Raw genomic sequence first — 21,949 nt, 5'->3', positions numbered from 1 at the left:
CCTTATGGAGTGAGAAGCTTAGATTATTGATTTTGAATCTTTCTTTCTAATGTGTTTAAAACTATACACTTCCCTCTAAGAACTACTTTACTTGCATTCCATAATTTTTGATGTATTTTGTTTACATTTTTTTCCAGTTTAACTTATTTTCTAGTTTTACTTGTAATTTTTCCTTATTTTACTTTGAATAAATTTTCTTACTTTATTTTATTTAGAAATGTGTGTTAATTTTCAAGTATTTGGAAACTTCCAAGATTTTTTTCTTTGGTTGATGTTTTACTTAATTCCATGATGATTGGGGAACATACATTGTGTGATAACATTCCTTCAAAATATATTGAGATTTATTTAATAGTCTTAATAAAAGTGTTATTGAACACTTGAAATGTGTTTATTTTGCTGTTGTTGAGTGGCGTGATCAATATATATCATTTAGGTCAAATTGGTTAACAGGATTGCTTAAGTCCACTATATCATTGCTGATTTTCTGTCTAGTTTTTCTATTAATTTCTGATAAGAATATTAACATATTCAGCGACAACTCTTGAATTGCCTATTTCTTCTTTCAATTATGTTAGGTTTTCCTTCATATATTTTGGGGCTCTGTTGTAAAATGCTTTTACATATATAATTGTTGTACTTTCTTAACGTATTCAGCTTATTATCATTATGAAACATCCTTCCTTGTCTCCAGGAATCTTTCTTGTCTTAAAGTCTACTTTTGCCTATGTTACTATATCCTCTCCAGCTTTCTCTTGGTTACTATGTGCAGAATATAAAAATTTGTACTCTTTCCTTTCAAATTATTTGTTTCTGGATCCTGTCTCATGCATTCAGCATATACATAGTTCTTATTTTTCTTGTCCAGTCTGACAATCACTGCATATATATGTGTATGTAATATAACTTATATATATCAGTTTTATTGCAATATAATTTACATATCACACAATTCACCCTTTTAAAGTATACTTATGGTTTTTATTATACTTTTTTATTATATTCATAGGATTGTGCAATCATCTTCACAGTCGACTGCTGAACATTTTTATCACCCTAAAAGAAGCCCAGTACACATTAGCAGTCACCCTTCTTTTCCTGCAACACGCCAAAGCTCTAAGCAACCACCAATCAGTTTTCAGTTTCTAGAGATTTACCTATTATGGACAATTTATATAAATGGAATCATGAAATATGTGGTCTTCTGTGACCGACTTATTTCACTTAGCATGATGTTTTCAAGGTTTATCCATGTTGTAGTATTTATCAGTATTGCATTCCATTTTATGTCTGAACAATATTTCATTGTGTGGAATTACATTTATCCATTAATCAGATGGCAGACATTGGGGTTGTTTACACTTTTGCTATTATGAATAATGCTGTTGTGAACATTTGTGTGCAGCTTTTGTGTGGACATATATTTCCAATTATTTTTGGTCTATACTAGAAGTGAAATTGCTGGGTCATGTGGTAACCCTATGTTTAACATTTTGAGAAACTGCTAGACTGTTTTCCAAAGTATCTGTGTCATTTTACATTGTCACCAGCAATGTATGAGGGTTTCAATTTCTCCATATCCTCTTCAACATTTGTTATTATCTGACTTTTTGATTACAGTCATCCTAGTGGATTTGAAGTGATATCTCATTGTGGTTTTTATTTGCATTTATCTGATGACTAATGATGGTGATCTTCTTTTCCTGTGCTTCTTGGACATGTGTTCATCTTCTCTGAAGAAATGCATGGTCAGATCCTTTGCCCATTTTTAAAAACTGGGTTATTTTGTTGTTGTTTATCATTGATTTGTAAGAGTTCTTTATATGTTAGGGATATAAGTCCCTTATCAGACATATAATTAGCAAATATTATATCCCATTCTGTGAGTTGTCTTGTTGCTTCCTTTATGTTGTCCTTTGAAGCACAAAAGCTTTTATTCTGATGAGATTTGAAGTATCTATTTTTCTTTTGTCAGTGGGGCTTTTGGTATCATATCTAGGAAAGCTTTATTTAACCCAAGGTCATGAAAATTTACTCCTATATTTTCTTCCAATAGTTTCATTGTTTTGTCTCTGACACTTGGGTCAACAATTTATTTGGAGTTAATTTTTATATATTATGTAAGAAACAGGTCCAGCTTCATTCTTTTCCACGTAAATATCCAGTTTTTCCATTTGTTGAAAAGATTGTTCTTTTTCCCAGTGAATTATCTTAGCACACTTTTTGACAGTCAATTTACCATAAATGCGAGAATTTATTTCTGGGCTTTCAATTATATTCCATTGATCTATATGTTTACCTTTATGTCTGTGGCATGGCTACAATTTGAAGTGCATCGGTCAACCCACATATAGGCTGATAGGCAGAGTGTGAAAACTTGTGAGTTTTGAGATGGTCAAGAATAACTTCTATCCAAATTGTTGGGTGACCACTAAGCTAAGCTACTCTAAGTACATCATATAAGTGGAATCATACAGCATTTGTCCTTGTGATTGGCTTATTTCATTTAGCATAAAGTCTTAAATTTGCATCCAAGGAGTAGTATCTGTCAGAAACTTCTTCCTATTTAAGAATGAATAATATTCCATTGTATGTACCTACCACATTTAGTTTATCAATTCATCCACTGATTGATGCCTGGGTAGTTTTCATCTTTTGGCTATTGTTAATAATGCTGCTATAAACATGGTGTACAAATGTGTGTTTATGTCTCTGCTTTCAAGTGTTTTGAGCATATGCCCAGAAATGCAATTACAAGATCATATGGTAATTCTATTTTTAATTTTAGGGAAACTACTATCCTGTTTTCCATAGCAGCTGCACCATTTTACATTCCCACCAGCAGTAAACAAGGTTGCCAAATTCTTCATATTCTCACTGACACTTATTTTCTAATTTTTGTTTGTTTAAATAATAAACATCCTAATGGGTGTAAAGTGGTATGTCTTTATGATTTTTATTCTCATTTACCTAGTGATTACTGATGTTGAGCATCTTTTCATGTATTTACAACTTGTGTATCTTCTTTGAAGAAATGTCTATTCCAGTCCTTTGGTCATTTTTTAATTGTGTTGTTTGTTTTTAGTTGTTATTGTTGAGCTTTAGGAGTTATCTATATATTCTTGAATCCATTATTATTTCTTAGGATACTTTTTCTTTCCCTTCTGTCCCTTTGAGCCTTAAGTTTATGGATTTTAGATCTCTTCATATTGTTTTATAGGTCACTAAGGGTCTGTTCATTTTTTTTTTCAGTTTTTCTTTTACTCTGTAATTCATTTTGCTTTTTTATTTTATTTTTGAAACAGAGTCTCACTCTGTCGCCCAGGCTGGAGTGCAGTGGCACCATCTCAGTTCACTGCAGCCTCCTGGGTTCAAACAATTCTCCTCCTTTGGCCTCCCAAGTAGCTGGGATTACAGGTGTCCACCACCACACTCAGCTAATCTTTGTATTTTTAGTAGAGACAGGCTTTTGCCATGTTGCCCAGGTTGATCTTGAACTCCTGACCTCAAGTGATCCACCTCCCAAAGAGTTGGGATTACAGGCGTGAGCCACCTGTTCCTGGCCATCACCCTGTAATTCATTTTTTTTTTTTTTTTGAGATGGAGTCTCACTCTGTCACCCAGGATGGAGTGAGTGCAGTGGTGCCATCTTGGCTCACTGCAACCTCCGCCTCCCAGGTTCAAGTGATTCTCCTGCCTCAGCCTCCCGAGTAGCTGGGATTACAGGTGAGTGCCACAACACCTGGCTAATTTTTGTATTTTCAGTAGAGACAGGGTTTCCTCATGTTGGCCAGGCTGGTCTTGAACTCCTGACCTCAAGTGATACACCCACCTCGGCCTCCCAAAGTGCTGGGATTACAGGCATGAGCCACCACGCCTGGCCCCTGTAATTCATTTTGGAAAGTTCCTCTTGTTACATCTTCAAGTTCACTGATCTTTTATTTGGCACTCTTTAATCTGTTGTTAATCTCATTTCACTTAAAACTTTATATTTTCATCTCTAGACTATTTTTTTTTAAATAACTCCCATTTCTGTCTTCATTATGCTTATGTTTTTCCTTACATTCTTAAGCATATGTATAATAGCTACTTAAAAGCCCTCGTTTGCTAATATCATCATCTTTGTCATTTCTAGGTCTGTTTCTATTGACTGTTTTTTTCTCCTTGTTATGGGTCAAGTTTTCCAGATTCTTTGCATGTCTAGTAATTTTAATTGGATTCTAGGCATTATTAATAGTATGCTGCTGAATGTCTGAATTTTTTCCCTTAAAGAATATTTAGACTTTCTTATGTCTTATAGCTATTGTGTGTCAGCATGGTCAATTTGAGGCTTTTTTCAAAGCTTAATTAGGGCTTCTTTAGGGTAGCCTTTACTCTAGGTGTAGTTTAATCCTTCTTCTAAAGTATGACCATTTCTGGAAGCTCAATTAAGTCCCGGGATGTTCAGTGAGGTCTCTTCACTTTGGCTGGTAAGAAATGTAATGTCTCTCAGCTCTGCAAAAGCTCCAAGAATTGCTCAGTTTACAATTACCCACTGGTTCTTCACCTATCTTTATGGATATTCAGCCTACACATGTGCACCTTAATGTTCAACCACAGCCTTAATATATGCAACTTTCTGGAGTTCTTTTTCTACATGTCTCCCTCATCTCTGGTATTCTGCCCCACAAATTTCAGTTGCCTCAGACTTCCTGAATTTGATCTGTCTTCAACTCAGCGAGACCACCCTGCTCTGCTGGGATATGCCCTTCCCTGTCTCTTGTTCCAGAAAATGATCCAGGCAGAATTTGGAACTTTCTAGTAAGATTTATTAATTCTTCACTTATTTCCCTTCTCTGTGGGATCCTAGCCTTGCACTGCCTGTTGCTCACGTCTAGAAACATGTATGTCATGTATTTTCACCAATTTTCTAGTTGTTTATAATTGCAGGGTAGGTTGAGTACCAGGTACTCTTTGTGATGGAAGCAGAAGTTACGTATGGTTTTAATTTCTGGAAACTTTTTTTCTGATTGTACTTTATTAGCCTCCTATTTTTTAGATACAATATCCTCATGGATCATCCTGGAAATATTAATTAGAATACTGTTCATGATTGTCCTCTTCCTTGAATCGATTGACTTTTCATTGAGGGTAATTTACCCTGCCATTTCAACTTGGGCACCATTTTGCCATTGTCCATTCTTTTCAAATAGATAATGAGTTTTAACTGGCTGGTAATATGTATAATAAAATTCTGGATTAATTAGAATTGGTACTGTGAGGGTTTTCTTAGCAGCTATGTAGGCAAGTGGCTGGAGGAGACATACCATAACCATTCACTCATAGTTGATGGTGATTTATATGGTCATGGTCCTCTGATGGTGGAATCACAGGGATATTTACTAAAAATGATCTCCTCTAATCTTCATGTATTTCTCACAGTTATTGTAATTACTGTTCCAACTTTACAGTTGAGGAAACTGAAATTCAGGGAGGTTCGGTAATTTGCTAACATCACAGAACTTGTAAGTAAAGCAACCAGGATTAGAGTCTGGACCATCTTTCTACCTATACACTATGCTGCCTCCCATTTGCTTTATAACTTCAAGAAATTTCCTATTTCTGACCTATTGGTGGAACTGTTTCATGTTTCCCAGTACAGGCACAGATATTTTCTAGTGTTAAAATTTCTTCTGTTTTTTCATCTGGCTTTTGTATTTTGAGAGTATTCATGACCTTAGTTTGTATTTTCTCTTAATCTTAAGACTCTAGCCCACGTTCTTTCCATATTATAAACTATTTCCTTAAGTTAAGTTCCTCTTTAAGTTAAAGTCCTCAGTGGGACGACTGAGAAAAAGGAAAAGATATTTTTGAGGGACTTCATATATACTTTGTAAAATAAAATTACATGTTCATAAATTTTACCAATACATTTCTATCAACAGTGCATCAAAATGCCAGCTACTCCATGGGGTGTAGTTTTTAATTGGTGTCTCTGGAAGACCCAAACTTTTAAGATGTTTAGTGGTGGAATTTGAAGCACAGTGACACATGGGCAGAGGAGATATTTTTGGGAGCCATTTCTGCCCTGTACCTCCCAAATCCCTCACAGACCCCCTTTCTCCTCGGGCAGCCCCTCCTGCACATGCTGGGGGCAGGGCTTGGGCTTAGGGCACCTCTGCCAGGATCCCACTGATCTATGTTCTTGCCTGACACTCAGCAGCTGTCGTGGAGGCGTGGGCTGCAGGCGCTGTTCCCCATGGGCCGTGTGCAGGCCGCAGGCCGGGGAGCCTTTCCCGCCTAATCCGAGGGGCGCTGGCAGTGGGGAGGGAGACAGCTGGGTGTAACTGATCTGCAAAGGAATGGAATGGTGCAGGCCCCCCAGCACTGGGCTGGGCCGTCTGCAGGCTGCCTGTCCCAGCTGCTGAGCCTTAACCCTTCCCTCTCTTATTTCTTTCTCCCCTCCATTGGGAAGTTGATGTCACCCAGCTTAGCCAAGTCCCAGGAAACCCCTTGAGAAATAAACTTCCCTAGCTGGGTCTGTACACCTTGAAAAGGATCCAGCTAGGTGATAGTTTCTGTTGGAGGGCTTGGGTCCTACCTGGGAACTTCCTGTCTCAGATAGGGACAGGGCTTTTGGAAGGCCTAGTGGGCGACTCAGATAGTAGAGGCTGTAAGGTCAGCACAGGGAGGCCCACCCTAGGTTGGAGCTCAGGGAAGACTCTCTGGCAGAGGCAATGGAATGGGCACTCATTTTGGATTCTGGTGCTGCCTCCGCCATTGCTCACTTTGCAGTGAGACCCTGGGTGAGTCACTGCCACTCCCTGGGATCAGTTTCCTAATCCTGAAAAGGAGGAGTTTAAAGATATTCCTCAAGATTTAGGAAAGAAGGTTCATAGTGGAAACAATAGCTCCATTTATTAAATGCCTACCATAGGCCAGGACTCTATCTATAAACATTCTTCACCATCACTTTGCCAGACTCTCATTTCCATTTTAGTGATGAGGAAACTGAGACTTGGAGAGTGTAAATCATACAGCTGTTCAGAGATAGAGCCTACCCCACAGGGTAGGCCCTTTACTAGATCCCAAAGATCAGCTCCAAGGATCCGTAAATGGTGGTCTGGTTCAGTGGAACAGAGGCAAGATGGCATAGCTGGATAAGGCACACAGAGGCAAAGGCTTAGCAGTGAGCCCTGAGTCTGCTGGATGGAGGGTGGGCTGGGACTGAGTTTGGCTCTTTGCGCCTGCATTTCTCTTGCCCTGGGCCCAGCTGGGCTGGGATTCCCTGGCTCAGCCCAGCAGCCTCACATATGAGCACAGCCTCTGCAGTTGTCCAGCCCTTTCCCATCCATGATCTCACTTGACCCTCTTGCCAACTCTGTCGCAGAACCTATTGCTCCTCCTCACCGTGGGGAACTGAGGCTTAAAATTTGCCAATGTTCTACAACTGCTAACTGGCCAAAGAGAGACTAGAACCTTCTTTCCACTGCTCCCTCTGGCTTCCAGGAAGAAGGAGCCTGGAGTAAGAGGGAGGAAGAGCTCCCAGGCACCCAGCAATCTTCTTAGTCTCTTTCTGGGCTGAGAAAGTGTGAGTGTGGGCTCTGGAGTTAAACAGGTGTGAGCTTGAGTCCTAATTCCTCCACTCTCAAGCTGTGCAAGTCGCTTACCCTCTCTGAGCCTTAGCAGCCTCATCTGTTGTGAATGAAGATGTTGGGGGAATAAATGGATGACTGCTGGAGCCAGACCTGCATCTCCCCTCCCTGAGCAGAGCGCAGACACAGGCTGGCATGGGAAGCCCCAGTCAAGCAGAAACTAGGGCTGGGGGGCTAGAGGCCAAAGGGAGGGCTCCTAGGGGCTGCTGTGTTGTAGCTGCTCTGCAGGCTAGGCAGGGACTGCCGAGGGAGAGGAGAAAAAGGACACTCCAGGTGAGGCAAAGACACAGAGGCAGGAAAGGACACTGTGGGAGGCCCAGCTGTAAGGTTTGGATTTGGCTGGCTTGGGAGAGGTGCTGTCTTCATGGCCAGTGAGAAACAAGCCTAGAGAATGGTTTATCTCTAGAGAAAGAGTTGTCCCAGGGTGCAGGGGCTGGACCAGTTACCCAGCATGCTGCCTGCCCATCTTCACCCAGCCCCACCCAATCCCTGGGGTGCTGTGTTCTCTGGGCAAGGGGCTGGGGGCATCAGGGAGGTGGCAGAGGGAGGGGGAAGCATGCAATCCCAGCTCGGGAGAGACAGCTGTGCAGGCCTCCTGCCTGCTGCAGGGGATTAACTGGCACTGCACAGTATGTTGGGGAGCACCTGGCTCCCCGGTTCTGCCCACCCCTGCACCCTTTAACTCTTTGCTGTCTGGGCTCCTCACCTTCAAGCTTAGAGGTATGTTTACACTTACTCTCCAGTGTCCTCAGTGTTCCATGTTGGAAACACAGAGATAAAGAAAGACCTAAGGTGGGGTCTGCCCAGCCAGAGGTATCTGTGTCATCACTGTCCCTCCTCATGCCAGCTGTGGCCCTCTGAGACCCTGACTTCTCTCCATAGAAAAGCCTTTCTGTTTCCACTGGCTTCTCCAGGGTATACAGTCAAATCACTGCCTACCTCAAGTCCTCCCCTAACTCATGCACTATCTCTTCTTTTCCAGTCACACTTTCTAGCATTGTCCTCCTCACTCTCTCCGCTTCCTCACGGAGACAGCACTGTCCACCAGACCCATCTTCCTGGGCACGCAGCTGGACTACATTCCCCAGCCTTTCTTGCACTGAGATGTGGCCCGTTCAGGCCAGTGGAATCCGAATGGAACGGAGTGAGCCACTTTCAGTCCTGGGCCCTGCAAGCTTCCCGCACATGCTCTCCCTGCACCTCGGCTGGCTGAGATCACAGAGACTCTGGGAGGCCCGTGCTGAGGGTGGCAGAACCTCCAGACAGAGGAGCCAGGATCCCTAAATCATTCTGGACACAAAGCTCTAGCTACCCACTTATTTTGAGTGTTTTTTTTTTTTAATAGGAGGAAGGAATAAGCTTCTATCATGTTTGAGCCTCAGAAAAGATCTGACTTGCTGTGTGGGAAAAAAATAACTGAGGAATTTGGTCCCCTCTTCTCTACCTCCCCATGTGGGACAACCCAGAAAAGCAGGGAAGGGGGGTCTGCAACTCGGAAAAGAGGGTTGGAAGGGGAACAGCTCTGGTGAAGGGAGAGGAACAGGGTGTTACCCACGAAGCTGAAGTTAGACATGTAGCGTTTGACTTCCAATTTGAAACTGTTCCTGGACTTGTCGTCTGCCTTCCCCAAACCACCATGACAAGTGTGCAAGACTCCAAGGCCTTGTGTGGTCAGAGCCTTGGGAAAATGTAAACAAAAGCGCCACACATGGGTGAGGAGGCCAGGGGGATCTGGGCCTGGGGAGGGGGCCTGTGCAGACAGTGCTTACCAGAGTGACAAGGAAAGGGTTAAGGGGTCTGTGAGCAGGATTGGCTCTCCTCACAGTGAGGGTAGTAAAATCCGCATGTCGCCTCCAATTTGCTCCGGCCTGACCTTGAACGTGAATCATTCCATCACAATGTCCTTATTGATTTCCACAGGAAGAGGATTAAGCCCAGAAAATCAGGGCGGGAACTTGAGCCTGCACCACGGAGAATGGGATGGTTCTGCAGCTCAAAACTCCTCGTGTTTGCAAATACGTCACAGGGAGCTGCAAGCTGGGCAGCCGCCCTGCTCGGCCACCAATCTCTCAGTGGCTCCGTTGGTCCCGGGCTTCTGTTTCCTCACCTGTGTGTGGCCACTGGGGTTGCCTCAAGCTTTAAGTAATGCACAGAGTGTGGTAGGAAACAGGAATGGGGGAGATGCCACAGATGTCCCTAGGGCCTTCAGTCTCTTCTAGTCTCTTCTGATGATCTCCTGGGATCTGAAAAGGCTATTCTAGGACCAACGTTGCCACTGAACTAGTTGGTGGCTCAACAGCCAGGAAGGACCTTCCTCAATCCTGAAAACTCTTCAAGGGAATGAGATGTGTGTGTGTGTGTGTGTGTGTGTCTGTGTGTGTGTTGTGTTGTATGTGTGTGTGTATTACCCACACAGGTGCATAAAGGAGGGATCATTCTGTGTGAAACAACCCACAATTTCCTGTCATCATTTAACACATCCTGGAGAGCCCAGCATGTCAGTACCCAAAAGGGCTACATAATATTCGCGAGTGTGGCTGTACCAGGTTGCTTAATCCTTCCCTACTGACAGGCATTTGCAGTTGTTACTAATTTTTAACACTCAGGACAATGCCGCAGTAAACATCCTGGTGCATGCCTCTGTAGGAATTCTTTCTTTTGATGCTATCTGTTTCCTATTTCTCCTGTAACAAATTGCCACACATTTAGTGGCTTAAAACACACACATTTATTCTCTTACAGTTGTAGAGGTCAGAAGTGTGAAATCAGCTTCACTAAGCTGAAAGCAGGGGGCCAGCCAGCCTGTGTTCCTTCTGGGGGATTTTCCAGCTTCCAGAGGCTGCCTGGATTTCTTGGCCAGTGGCCCCTTACACCAACTTCAAAGTACATCACTCCAACCTCGCTTCTGTCACCCCATCTCCTCTCTCTGACTCTGACCTGGCTGCCTCTCTTATATAAGGACGCTTGTGATTACACTGGGCCCACCTGGATGACCCAGGATAATCCTCTTATCTCAAGATCCTTAATCACATCTGCAAAGTCCCTTTTACCAGGTAATGTAATATAAATACTCGCAAGATCCAGAAATTAGGACATGTACATCTTTGGAGGACCACTATTCAGCCTTCCAAAGCTACCTAGAAATAGGATGACTTAGTTAAAGGAGATGTGTATTTTACATTTAAATCACTATCTACAAATTGTATCTATTTGATATGAACACTCACATCAACACTGCTGGCACTGGCTTTTTGGAAGGCAATGGACAACACTAATTAAGGTTCAAAGTCTTCACTGTTTCCTGCCTTCCCTACATTGCAAGACAGGGTTGGAGATTTTCCTCTCGTTAATCTTTCACTAAATTGTCTTACCCTGAAAGAAAAAGTCAGTATCCTCAGGAGGGATCTAGGAAAATAGAATTGGGAATTTTGACCAGAAGTTTAGAGTGAGAAGTTGGCTTCCAGTAGGAGTAGGCAGGAGGGGTTGCCTGAGTGGGAATGGAGGTGAGGTGGCCGGGGAGAACATCCAGGCACGCTGGGACTCCAACAGTAGGGTGTGATCACCAGGAGCTATGGCCATCTGAGAGGACACAGTGGGAGTACAGCAGGAGGGCTGAGAACTGCTGCCAACTGGAGCCAAGGAGGGCCAGGCTACTGAAACTGGGTCACCAACAATGGATCAGATGTGAGGAACAGGTGTCTGAAAGCCTGGAGCCACCCTCCCGAATTGAGACTGCAGGAAGACGTTTAGGCCAGGGCTGGCTGACTTAACCTGGTGCCCTCTGCCTCTGTCTATGCAACAGCTGATGAGGAGTGGCCTGTTCAAAAGCTGCTTTCCCATAACTGGACATAAACAGATGGGAAGGGTGATGAGGTGAGGAATGAACAGCCAGGGACACTACATAGCCAGCAACGGCTACAAAAATTTCCTTATGTCTTAGCCAAAACATCTTGCCATATAATAGAACCAGGATTTCAAACCTAGTTCACTTTAACAGCCATGTTCTGTTTAAAGTCATGTTCTGTTGAAATCAGAGTTCAAAACTCTGAAAACTATTGATTTAGGGAGTGTGTATAGCTAAGGAGATAACTGACTACAAGCCCTGGATCATCATCCCTGATAGAGAAGTTTGGAAGCCTTGTCCCACCCCATCCCTGGCTGTAATGATGAGAAATTAAGAAGTGCGATGTATGCATTTAAGGCTATAAATGTTTCTCTAAGTACTGCATTAGCTGCATCTCACAGGTTAATATGTCATAATTTCAAAATCATGCAGATCAAAATGTTGTCCAATTTCCGTTCTGATTTCTTATTTGATCCATTGATTATTTAGAAATGTACTCCTTACAAAGCCATAAAGCTTCATTAGGAAAATTCATTTTCATTAGGAAAAGACTCAGGGTCCACGTTAGCAGACAGATGCACCATAAGAGCTTACTTATGAAATAAAAGCCAAGCCTTCCAAGTGTTAGTTCAAAAAAAGATGTTCTACCCTCTCTAGGCAGGGTGAAGCTCTTGCACTGTAAGCACTGACTCCTCTAGGAGTTTGCCCTATTACTGAGGGGTGCTTTCCTAGCCCCCCTCCTTCTCCTTCCCACATGGGACAACCCAGGAAAGCACCCTCCCATTTGCTCCTTAGGTGTCCCAATAGTCCTTCACAGGTGAAGTGTCACTGAAAGCCTGTCCCTGGGTGCTCCTTAATCCTACCACAGCTGACATGGCTGCAAAAACATACTGAGCTCATTGGGAGAACAACAAGGAAAGAAATACAGAAATGTTAAGAAGCCAATATGAAACCTACTCTCTGGGTCTGCGCCATCCACATCTCCTGTAGTAAGCGTCTGTCTCTGGGCCCACAGAACCAGGATCACTCCTCAGTCCCTCGCCTGGGTGCCAGCTCCCCAGCTCCCAATGTCCTCTTCCTTCTCCTCATCCCCTTCCTCTAGAAGCCAGTCTCCAGTCCATTCAATTCCAACCAGCACACACCCACCAATGGTTCTGCTGTGAGTGGGGCATGGTGCTGGGACGGATGGGGCAGAAGCTGTTCTGATGTCCAGGGCCAGAAAATAGAGTCTTCTCTTCACAGTGGACATTCCTTCAAGTTCAAAGTAAACCTGGCTCTCTCAGAAATGCTCAGAGGCCTGGAGTCGTCCTGTGGTTTATTGATACATAAACAGAACGCAAATATGGGCACAAAGAGGCTTGGAAACAGCAGGGGGCCATCTTGGCACAGCCTCCTCACCTCAAGGGGCATCCAGCTACATCTTCAGACACACAGGGCAGTGCTGGGGCCTGCACAACCTTTTGTTCATGCCCTTCGGATCCACGTGGCACAAAGTGGCACAGGGGGTGGGAGACTTGCAGAGTGGGGTGTGGAAGGGGACTCTGGCCCTGGCTTTAGGGGACACTCTGGTTCAGTGACAAGGGTCTCACAAGTGCTCAGGGAGGCTGGGGCTGTGTTTTCCACTGACACCAACAGACACTGTCTTGCTAAACAGTCCCATGGAGCACAGAGGCTGGCACTGGCTGAGCCACACAACCCATAATCAGACTCCTCTGAGCCCAACTCTGTCATGGCCTTGGAGAAAAGGTGCACTGCAAAGCCTAGAGCTGCATTTGCAGGCTGAAGGTACCCCCTCAGCAACCTAGGGCCTCGGAGGCATGGGCCATGAACCAGCATCCTAGATAAGTAGTGCTGGGCCCTCGCTGAGGGTTTCACTCCCCCACCACCGCCTCACAAGGCCGGCCTGCCTGCTGGGAAGGTTGCCTTGGGGTAAGGGTACAGGCTTGGGTCTTCCAAATCCTTTCCTGAATTACTATATCAATATCAGGACACCAGGCACCTTTCTTTGGACTACAGGGGATGTGAAGGTCACTGAGGTCACTCTGATTTCACAGATCTTGGTGAGATAACCTGGGCCCTGGAATCTACCATCTTTGCTTTTGGGAACTCCTTCTGGGCAGCCACCTGCAGGCCTGAGTGTTGTAGGTATAGCCCTCTTTCCTTTCACTGTGTCTAGTTTCTTGTCTAGTCAAAAAGGCCAAGAGAATGGGCCACTGCATCCTGCCCCTGTGCTTGGTCCTGGGTCCAGCTGTGGTTCCCATGTAAGCACCATGCACCTTCCCATCTTCCTACAGCTCTCATCCCCTCCACCAAGAGCTGTGGCCGGGGTCACAGAGGTTCAGAGGCTGCTGTCCCTGGACCTAAAGCCCATTTTCCATCTCAAGCCAGGGACAGAGGTGAGCTCCCTGAGCCCTCAACTGTGACACTTTCGCATGTGTGGAAAATGGGGAGTCCAGAAAGGGAGCCAGGATGGGCAGGGGTGACCCTTTCTGGTTACTCCTGTGACCTCTTCCCACCATTCCATGCTCAACACGTGCCAGATTTCTACCACCTTTAATACCCCCATTCACACTGGGCCAGCTGGAAAGAGAAAATGGGGCTGGCAGAGGTGGTCCAGCTAGCCCGGGCCTCCAGGCCTCAGGACCACTGGCAGGCACAGTCGGTGGGCTCCTGCACGGTGTAGGGCACCCAGGTGGCATTGGTGGCACAGAAGAGCTGCACAGAGCGCCGCTGCAGGCCCACCTCACGGCAGCACTTGCAGAATCGGGCATAGGTGTTGATGTTGTAGTTGTAGATGCTGGCGGATGGGCACCTCCCATCGCAGGACACTAGGTTCACCTGGAATGGGCAGGCCAGTGAGGCAGCCTGTGGCGTTCACATCCCCAAACCCCCTCCATCCCCATCTTTTGCTGCCCCACTGCCTTGTGGGCACCACCACGCACAGGGGTGCTGCTCCTGCATTCATTCTTGCGGATGGTCATGCGGATGGTCACCTTCTTGCAGGAGCGCCCATCCTCCTTACCTGGGGGAGACAGGGGGATGAGGCAGCTGTGGCCAAGACCAGGCTTCTTTGGGGCAGCAGGATGGGCCAGCCCAGGGCAGTTAGTGTCATACTGGAGGGTCTCTCTTCCAGCATTAGCACCCATGCATTAGTGCCCCTCCCCATCCAGGGAAAGCCTTTTAACCCAATGCCCTGGAAGGAGGCGGAGTCAGGAAGGCAGAAACAGAGCAGTGTGAGCAAGTGAGGCAGGAAGACCAGCAGGGCCCCCTTGAGGACTCTGTGCTAGGGCAGAGAAGCATCTGGGGACAGAGTGAGGCTGCCTCCCCACCCCAGCCCTAATGCCTATTTCTAAGCTGTGTTGGCCACTTTACCCTTACCCCTCTCTGAGCTTCAATTTTCCCATCCTGAGAGGGCTTCAAGCATTAAGATTCTGCAATTTCCTGAATGAATAGAAACCCCAATCTCTAGTGGGATGCTTCATTCTAATGGGATGCTTTGTTTGGTTTCCATAGCTATCAAACTGGACCAGGGATTCACCCATCTAACAGAGCTGTTACAGGGATGGAAACTAACCAGTGTGGGTTTCCTCTGCCTGGACCATGCCTCTCACAGACAACCAGTCTTGTGGCTCATTTACACCCTCACCTACTTTAGCAATTGGCTGCAATCTCTCCTCTCCCAGGCTTTACCTGATTCCCCTTCTTGAAGTTGCAACTCGCTGCCTCTACTCAGTCCTCCCTCCCTGACCCCTCCCTTGCTTATATTTGTCGAGGGGACAATCACTGTCTTGTCAGAAACACATCGGTAATTACGATGTTGAATCATAAGCTTTATGGCCTTCTTTTGCACAGGCCCCTTCCAGAATTTGTTGTAAGTTCCTTTTGCATTTTAAATAAATATTTCCTTTCACACCTTAATGTGGATTTGTACATTTTGTATTCTTCTTCTTATTGAAGCCCCCCACGTTGCATAAGTCAGGCCCTACAAAACTCAATGCTTCCATCCTGGTATATATTTTTATACTTGTTTTTCTGTCTCTCCCACTAGATGTCAGCTCCACAAGGCTCTGTAGTGCCTAGAACAGTGTCTGGCACATAGCTGGAGCTCCACAAATATTTGCCAGGTACATGCACTCACTCTGTAATCCCAGGAATCCCTTTAGAAATGGAATGGAATCTTTTCTTCTGGTCTCTGAGCCTCACCACAGAGGTTTCCTACTACATCAGCTAGATGGCTTCTGGCCATAGCTAAATCCACTTTGTCTTCCCTCTCTGCTCCAGGAGGCAGGAGAACTAAGGGCTGTCCTGACATGGCCTTCTGGGTCCTGGACTAAGACTGGCTGAGTGACCAGCAAAAGCAAAGCAGTGGCAGTCTGGGGCGTTTTCGGGTGCCAGGTGAGTGGGCCCTGCTGAAGCTTTCCCATGCAACCCCAGGGATACAGCTCACTACCCAGCATGCACTGCAGGCCCAATGGCCTGTGCCAGAGGTGGGGAGCAGGGGCCCTCCCCCTCCCTTGCCCCCAGAGATCGGGCCACCTAGCAGAAGGGACATTGCTGGACATAGCAATGCAGCTGCCTGCCTCCAGTGCAGTGGGCTTCCGAGAGGAGTACCTGGGCGACAGTGGACACTAACCCGTGGAGGAGAGGCGGGACTAACGGGGACCACAGGAAACAGGGTCCCCGGGGAACCTGGGGAGAGGGATATGGGGTGCAGGTCACACGGGGGCACACGGGACATTCAGGGAACATGAGTTTGTGGGTAAGGGATCAGCCAATGAGGCCCCAAGCCTGGCTTTCTTGGAGTATGTGAAGTGCACATAACAGGGCCCCAAGTTCTACTGCCTTCTGGAGATGGGGTCTCCTAGGAGGAGGGCAGGCACAGGGGAAAGATGTGGGTGGGGGATTGAAGGTGGTGTAAAGCGGAGGCTGACTGGGATGTGCATGTACACACGGTTGGGGGCTACAGTTCTGGATGGCCAGGGCCCCAGGAACCAGGTATCAGGACAGGTGCACAGAGCTCGCACTCAGACTGTCAGGGACCCTGGAGGCCTGAATCCCACCCAGGAGGCTCCTCCAAGACCAGGGCGTCTGACCACGGGAGAATTTATGTGGGAGCATCTGGGCTGGGGGCCTTGGCAGGGGCAGGAAGAGGCAAAGTAACTGGTGAGCTACTGACCTCCTGAATGCTATGCCCCAATGTCCTCTGGCTGTGACAAGAAGCAGAGGTTTTGTATGGGAACAAGGACACAAACATGGCCTCCAGCCATCTGCATATTTGCACCAGTGCCATGAGCCCTGTGGTGTGGGTGTTATCCCTTCATCTACTCAGCCCAGGAGAGCTATCATTTTAGGTGCCAGGCCAGGAACCTGGTCCTCTGTCCCCTGACATGACACCCTATGCCTCCATCAGAGCCCCCCACCCCTGGGCCCCCACCATGCTCACTCACAGGTCCTGCAGCATCCTTCCAAGGAAGGTACCACGGAGCCCCCAACCTAGAGAGAGGAAGTCGGGGGAGGTAGGTAGGTGTGGACCCCTGTCCAGGCTGGGAGCCAAGATCCCAGAAACAGGCAGAATACAGGAGTCTTGACTCTTCTCTCCCCGTGATGCCCCAGGGCAGGAGCATAGGCCCCTTGCCAGGCCATGGGAGAGCCACAGGGGCTAAGCTGGCACTAAGGCTGCACGTGGTCCCCTTGGGGTGGGAGCCTGGGTCAAGATGGTGCAGGGCCTCCCGTCTTTCCTGGGGCAGCTCCCCTCACGCCTTCTATTGCCTACCCCACCGCCAGTGCTTCCTAGCACAGAGGATAAGGGAGAGGAGGGACACAGGGGTCACCCACTGGGGTCAGTGGCCTGGGCTCTACCTCAGCCCTGGACAAATCATCCTTTTCCTCTAGGCTTAATTTTCCCATCTCTAAAATGGGAGCAAGTATCCCTTAAAGCCCTCCTCCTCTATAATGAAACGGGTAAAACAGTGGATGGGACCTTTCTTTGTACATAAGTGTGTGTGTTGGGGGGTGGGTCTCAGTATGTGTGTGGGATTTCGTGAGCACATACATGAGCATCTGTGTGTACATGTGTGATTTTGCATGTGTGGGTGTGTGTATGAGTGTCATTGAGTGTGTGTGTATATTTGTTTTCTAGGGAAGAGTCGGAAATCTTCAAATGTCCACTATTAATCTCAGAGACTTTAATAATTCAACAATAACCCCAAGCCTTCCAGGAAATCCTTTTCTCTGAGGTGTGCCCATACTGACAGTTGTCCACGCTAGTGCTGGACACCCACCAGCCATCACAGGACTGAACTGCATCTGCGTGGCATGTGTGTGCCAGAGTGTGCTTATGTGAGTGCCTTGAGGTGTGATGACATGTGGTGTGTGCATTGGCATGCTGATGTGAATGTCCCTGGAGTGTGTGGTGTGTGAGTGGCTGGTGGCCTGTGTTGATGTCTGGCTGAATGTGCCCAGAACATGTAACAGTGTGTGTTTGTGCACATCTGCATGTGGTCATGTGATGTGTGAAGAGGCAGGGTGTGATGTGGTCAGGGCAAAAAGAAATGCAGAGAGAGATGTGGATTTGGGGTGGCAGTGCAGGCACAGGCTCCAGGGAGCCCTTCTTCCCACATTCCTGCATACAGGACCCCCACCCCACCACCAGTGAGACAGCTGATGCCCCTGGCCTACAGCCTCAGTGGAGAAGGAGGCACTGACCTTGGCACACTCAGTCTCATTGAGCGGTGGGCAGCTGATGGGAGAGCGGACGAGCACGGCACCCAGGGGAGTGCTGCTGCAGTGGTGGCGGGCGCAATCTGCGATCCAGGATGCCCCGGGCTGGAGGACACAGAAGTGGGTGATGGGAGCTGTGGCCAGATGGACAGCCTGAGCAAACCCATAGGGTCTGGGAGCCTATTTGTACCTAGCCCTGGCCTGCGAGCCACAGAGGGCCCTAGTCCTGGTGTCCCCTACTGGGACACCCTCCTAAGTGGGCAGTGAGGGGGCTGCTTACCAAGAACAGGGAGGTGGTGCCACTGGGGAAGGTGAAGAGACAGGACACATTCCTGCAGGAGCCGCAGCAGGCAGCGAGGTCCCGCGGGTGCTCGTACTCCTGGTTCTACAGGCCAGGGCGGGGAGGGCCTCAGCCAGATGCCCACCTCCACCCTGGCTCTCCCACAGCCTGCTTATCTGTGAGGGACCCCAGAGCCTGGAAGGGCCCTCTGTAAGTGCTCGGGAAGAGGAGCTCCCAGCCTCCTTCTGTCGCAGGCAGCTAGTCATCCCTGTATCTACCCTGAGCTTCCCTTACAGCAAAGAGCATCTCCACCCTTTCCAAGCCATTTCTGCTAAGTAAGGATGCCAGTTTTTATTCCAGACAGACCTCCATTTGAGTCTTAGTTCCTGTAGGACTTTTGACAAATGACAGAGTCTCCCTAAGCCTCAGTTTTCTCCTCTGAAAAATGGGAATAATTCTAACCCCCTTTATCCAACTAATATTTATTTAGCCCTTACTAGAGGCCAGTCACCATCCTAAGTACTAGGCATGAAGCAGTGCTCACCAAATAGTAGCAGCACAAGCACGCAAACCAAAGGGACAGGGAATGTGCCAGGCATTCCGTAGGCACCTAATAAGGGTGTGCTGTCTCTGTCAGCACCCACTCTTGCCAGGCACTAAATCCGTCCCTTACTGTTCCCCTCCTGGCCTCTCCCAACCCAGTCCCTTTCTTGGCACTTTCTACAGAGGTTTCTGAGGGCCCCTCTGACTTGTCTTGGGGGTTTAGGGTAGCTTCAAGGGCCCCTCTGGTTCCTGGAGCACCCAGGGTCTGCCAGGCAAGCCCTCCTGACCCCACCTACCCTGCCCTGGGCTGCACCCTACCGCCTCGCAGTGGATGTCACACAGCACGGAGGTGGTGTTGATCTGGTAGAAGCTGGTGAGAGGGTCGAGCACAGCGGTGCAGCGGGAGGTGTGGCACACGCCATCTGCCGAGAGCTCCACCACCGTCTGGCCGGGCTGCATCACGCCCAGCTCTCGGCTCAGACACACCGGGGCCTTCACTGGATGGGCATGCAGGGCGGCAACGGTCATCCACAGCCCAGGCACCCACGCCCTCCCTGCCTGGCTCTGCCCCAAGGCTTCCCCCACTCACCACACTCGTACTTGGCGCAGCCACACACATTCTCCACGCTGTGCATGAACTCCTCGTCCAGCTGAGATTTCTCCCACTGGGTGGGGCAGAGGCAGTCAGCACCCTGGGGTGGGGGCCAGCCTGGCCCTCAGGAGCAGTCTGCCACCTGGGCCCCTCTCTATGTCCGTCCCTCCCTGCGGTGGGCAGGAGGGGGCTGGCAGGCCTGGGGCCCCTCAGCAGCCTGGAAGCTCAGACCCAGTGTGGCTACCAGGCCTCCCCAATGAGGAGCACTGTCCAGCGTCCTCCCCTTTCTCAGTGAGGGACAGAGCCCCGGGTGGTTCACACTACTTCTCACCTTTCTTCAGCAATTTTAAGGAGGGAGGAAATGGGGGACAGAGTGAGAGGAAATGTGTGCTGGGGTGGGGAGGGTTACATATAATTCAGAAAAGGACTGTAAACATGACTTCACATTTCTTAAAGTATTTTCACTTCCCTCAGTAGCCATGCAGCCTGGTGGCTAAGGGCATGATCTCTGGAGGCAGATTTCCTGGGTGTCAGCCCTGGCTCCATGATATACTAGCTTCATGACCTTAACCTTAGCTTCCTTGTTTGCAGGATTGAGAAAACAACAGAATCAACCTCACAGGGCTGTTGTGAGAATAAATAATACACATGAAAGGCCTAGGAAAGTTCCTGGCATTTAGTAAGCTCTCAATAAACATTAGCTACCACCATGATTGTCATCATCATCATCATCAGTGCCATTATGGTCTTCACCACCACCATCATCCTCACCGTCCCCACCACCACCATTGTCATTGCATTATCACCACCACCACCATCGTCATTGCATTATCACCATCACCACCATTGTCATTGCATTATCACCATCACCATCACCCTTACCGTCCCCACCACCACTATCACCATTGCATTATCACCACATCACCACCACCACCATCCTCACCATCACCACCACCACCATCGTCATTGCATTATCACTGTCACCACCACCATCGTCCTCACCATCCCCACCACCACCATCACCATTGCATTATCAGCACCACCACCACTACCACAACCACCATCATCTTCACCATCCCCACCACCACCATCTTCATTGCATTATCACCATCACTGCCACCACCCTCATCCTCACCATCCCCATCACCACCACCACTGCATTATCACCATCGTCACCACCACCACCATCCTCACTGTCCCCACCACCACCATCACCATTGCATTATCACCACCACCACCACCATCATTTTCACCATCACCACCACCATAATCATTGCATTATCACCATCGTCACTGCACTATCACCATCGTCACCCCACCATCCTCCTCACTGTCCCCACCATCATCGCCACCATCAGCATCATCACTATCATCTTCATGATAATTTTCATCTTCATTGTACTTAATCCTTACCACAACACTAAAGCATGATTATGTCCACTTTATAAAGGAGGGCACCATACCTAGAAAGCCAGTGGCAGAGCTTGGGACAAGAATGCTGACTTGCAACCCTGGGTTCCCCGCACTAGATTAAAGGAGCAGGTTCTCTAGAGGAGGAGACAGAGAGGAAAGGAAAGGGGAGCAGACCAGGGAGTGTTGGGGGAGGAGGGTCTCCATACCAGATGGCACCGGGGCACCGGGATTGTGTCACAGTCACATTCTGAAAAACACAAGGGGCCAGGCCCCACTTCATCAGGGATGTCCAGGTGGAAATCCCCTGGGTACCCTGGACCTCTCACTGCTGGCACAACCCGTCTTCTGAAGACCCAGCTCCAGGCCAGGCCTGGGAGAGGAGAGGAAGAGGCCCAAATCTCAGCCTCCTTCCATCCCTGGGGGCAGGAGGAGGCCTGCAGCTCCGCTGGTTAGGCAGATGGGCAGTGATGGGTTCTGAACACCAAGCTCTCCACGGCGTGTGGAGCGAAGATAAATAGGCAGATGGGCCAATCACAGGTTTCCTTTTGTCACCTGGATTAATCCCTCCACCTGGTCCAGAGCCTATTCTTTTTATTTATTTTATTTTATTTTTCTTTGAGATGGAGTCTCACTCTGTCGCCCAGGCTGGAGTGCAGTGGCACTATCTTGGCTCACTGCAACCTCCACCTCCTTACAGGCACCTGCCACCGTGCCCAGCTGATTTTTTTGTATTTTCAGTAGAGACGGGGTTTCACCGTCCTGGCCAGGCTGGTCTTGAACTCCTGACCTCATGATCCACCCGCCTTGGCTTCTCGAAGTGCTGGGATTACACGTGTGAGCCACCACGCCCAGCTGCAATAAGGACTTTTTAAAATGGTAACCCTCTTTGGAATGGGAAACTTGCTTTTTCCTTCTTTTATCCT

General features: G+C 47.9%; 1 protein-coding gene across 2 annotated transcripts in view; it reads right to left on the bottom strand.

The window, feature by feature from the left end:
* Positions 1 to 14,115: 14,115 nt before the first annotated feature.
* The window catches only part of OTOG (otogelin), a 98,897-nt gene continuing 91,063 nt past the window's right edge, over positions 14,116 to 21,949 (bottom strand). For both annotated transcript variants that reach the window (XM_030829330.1, XM_030829331.1), the window contains 8 exons: positions 21,233 to 21,273; positions 19,611 to 19,686; positions 19,340 to 19,518; positions 18,479 to 18,583; positions 18,184 to 18,303; positions 16,926 to 16,971; positions 14,421 to 14,500; positions 14,116 to 14,316 (listed from right to left, as the gene is read on the bottom strand). In XM_030829330.1, coding sequence (XP_030685190.1) covers positions 14,116 to 14,316; positions 14,421 to 14,500; positions 16,926 to 16,971; positions 18,184 to 18,303; positions 18,479 to 18,583; positions 19,340 to 19,518; positions 19,611 to 19,686; positions 21,233 to 21,273 — 848 coding nt within the window. The remainder of the gene's footprint in view (positions 14,317 to 14,420; positions 14,501 to 16,925; positions 16,972 to 18,183; positions 18,304 to 18,478; positions 18,584 to 19,339; positions 19,519 to 19,610; positions 19,687 to 21,232; positions 21,274 to 21,949) is intronic.

The sequence above is a fragment of the Nomascus leucogenys genome, chromosome 15 (genome assembly GCF_006542625.1).
Source record: "Nomascus leucogenys isolate Asia chromosome 15, Asia_NLE_v1, whole genome shotgun sequence".
Taxonomy (NCBI): Eukaryota; Metazoa; Chordata; class Mammalia; order Primates; family Hylobatidae; genus Nomascus; species Nomascus leucogenys.
The sequence above is the reverse complement of the archived record's forward strand: the minus strand, read 5'-3'. Positions and strand labels throughout refer to the sequence as shown.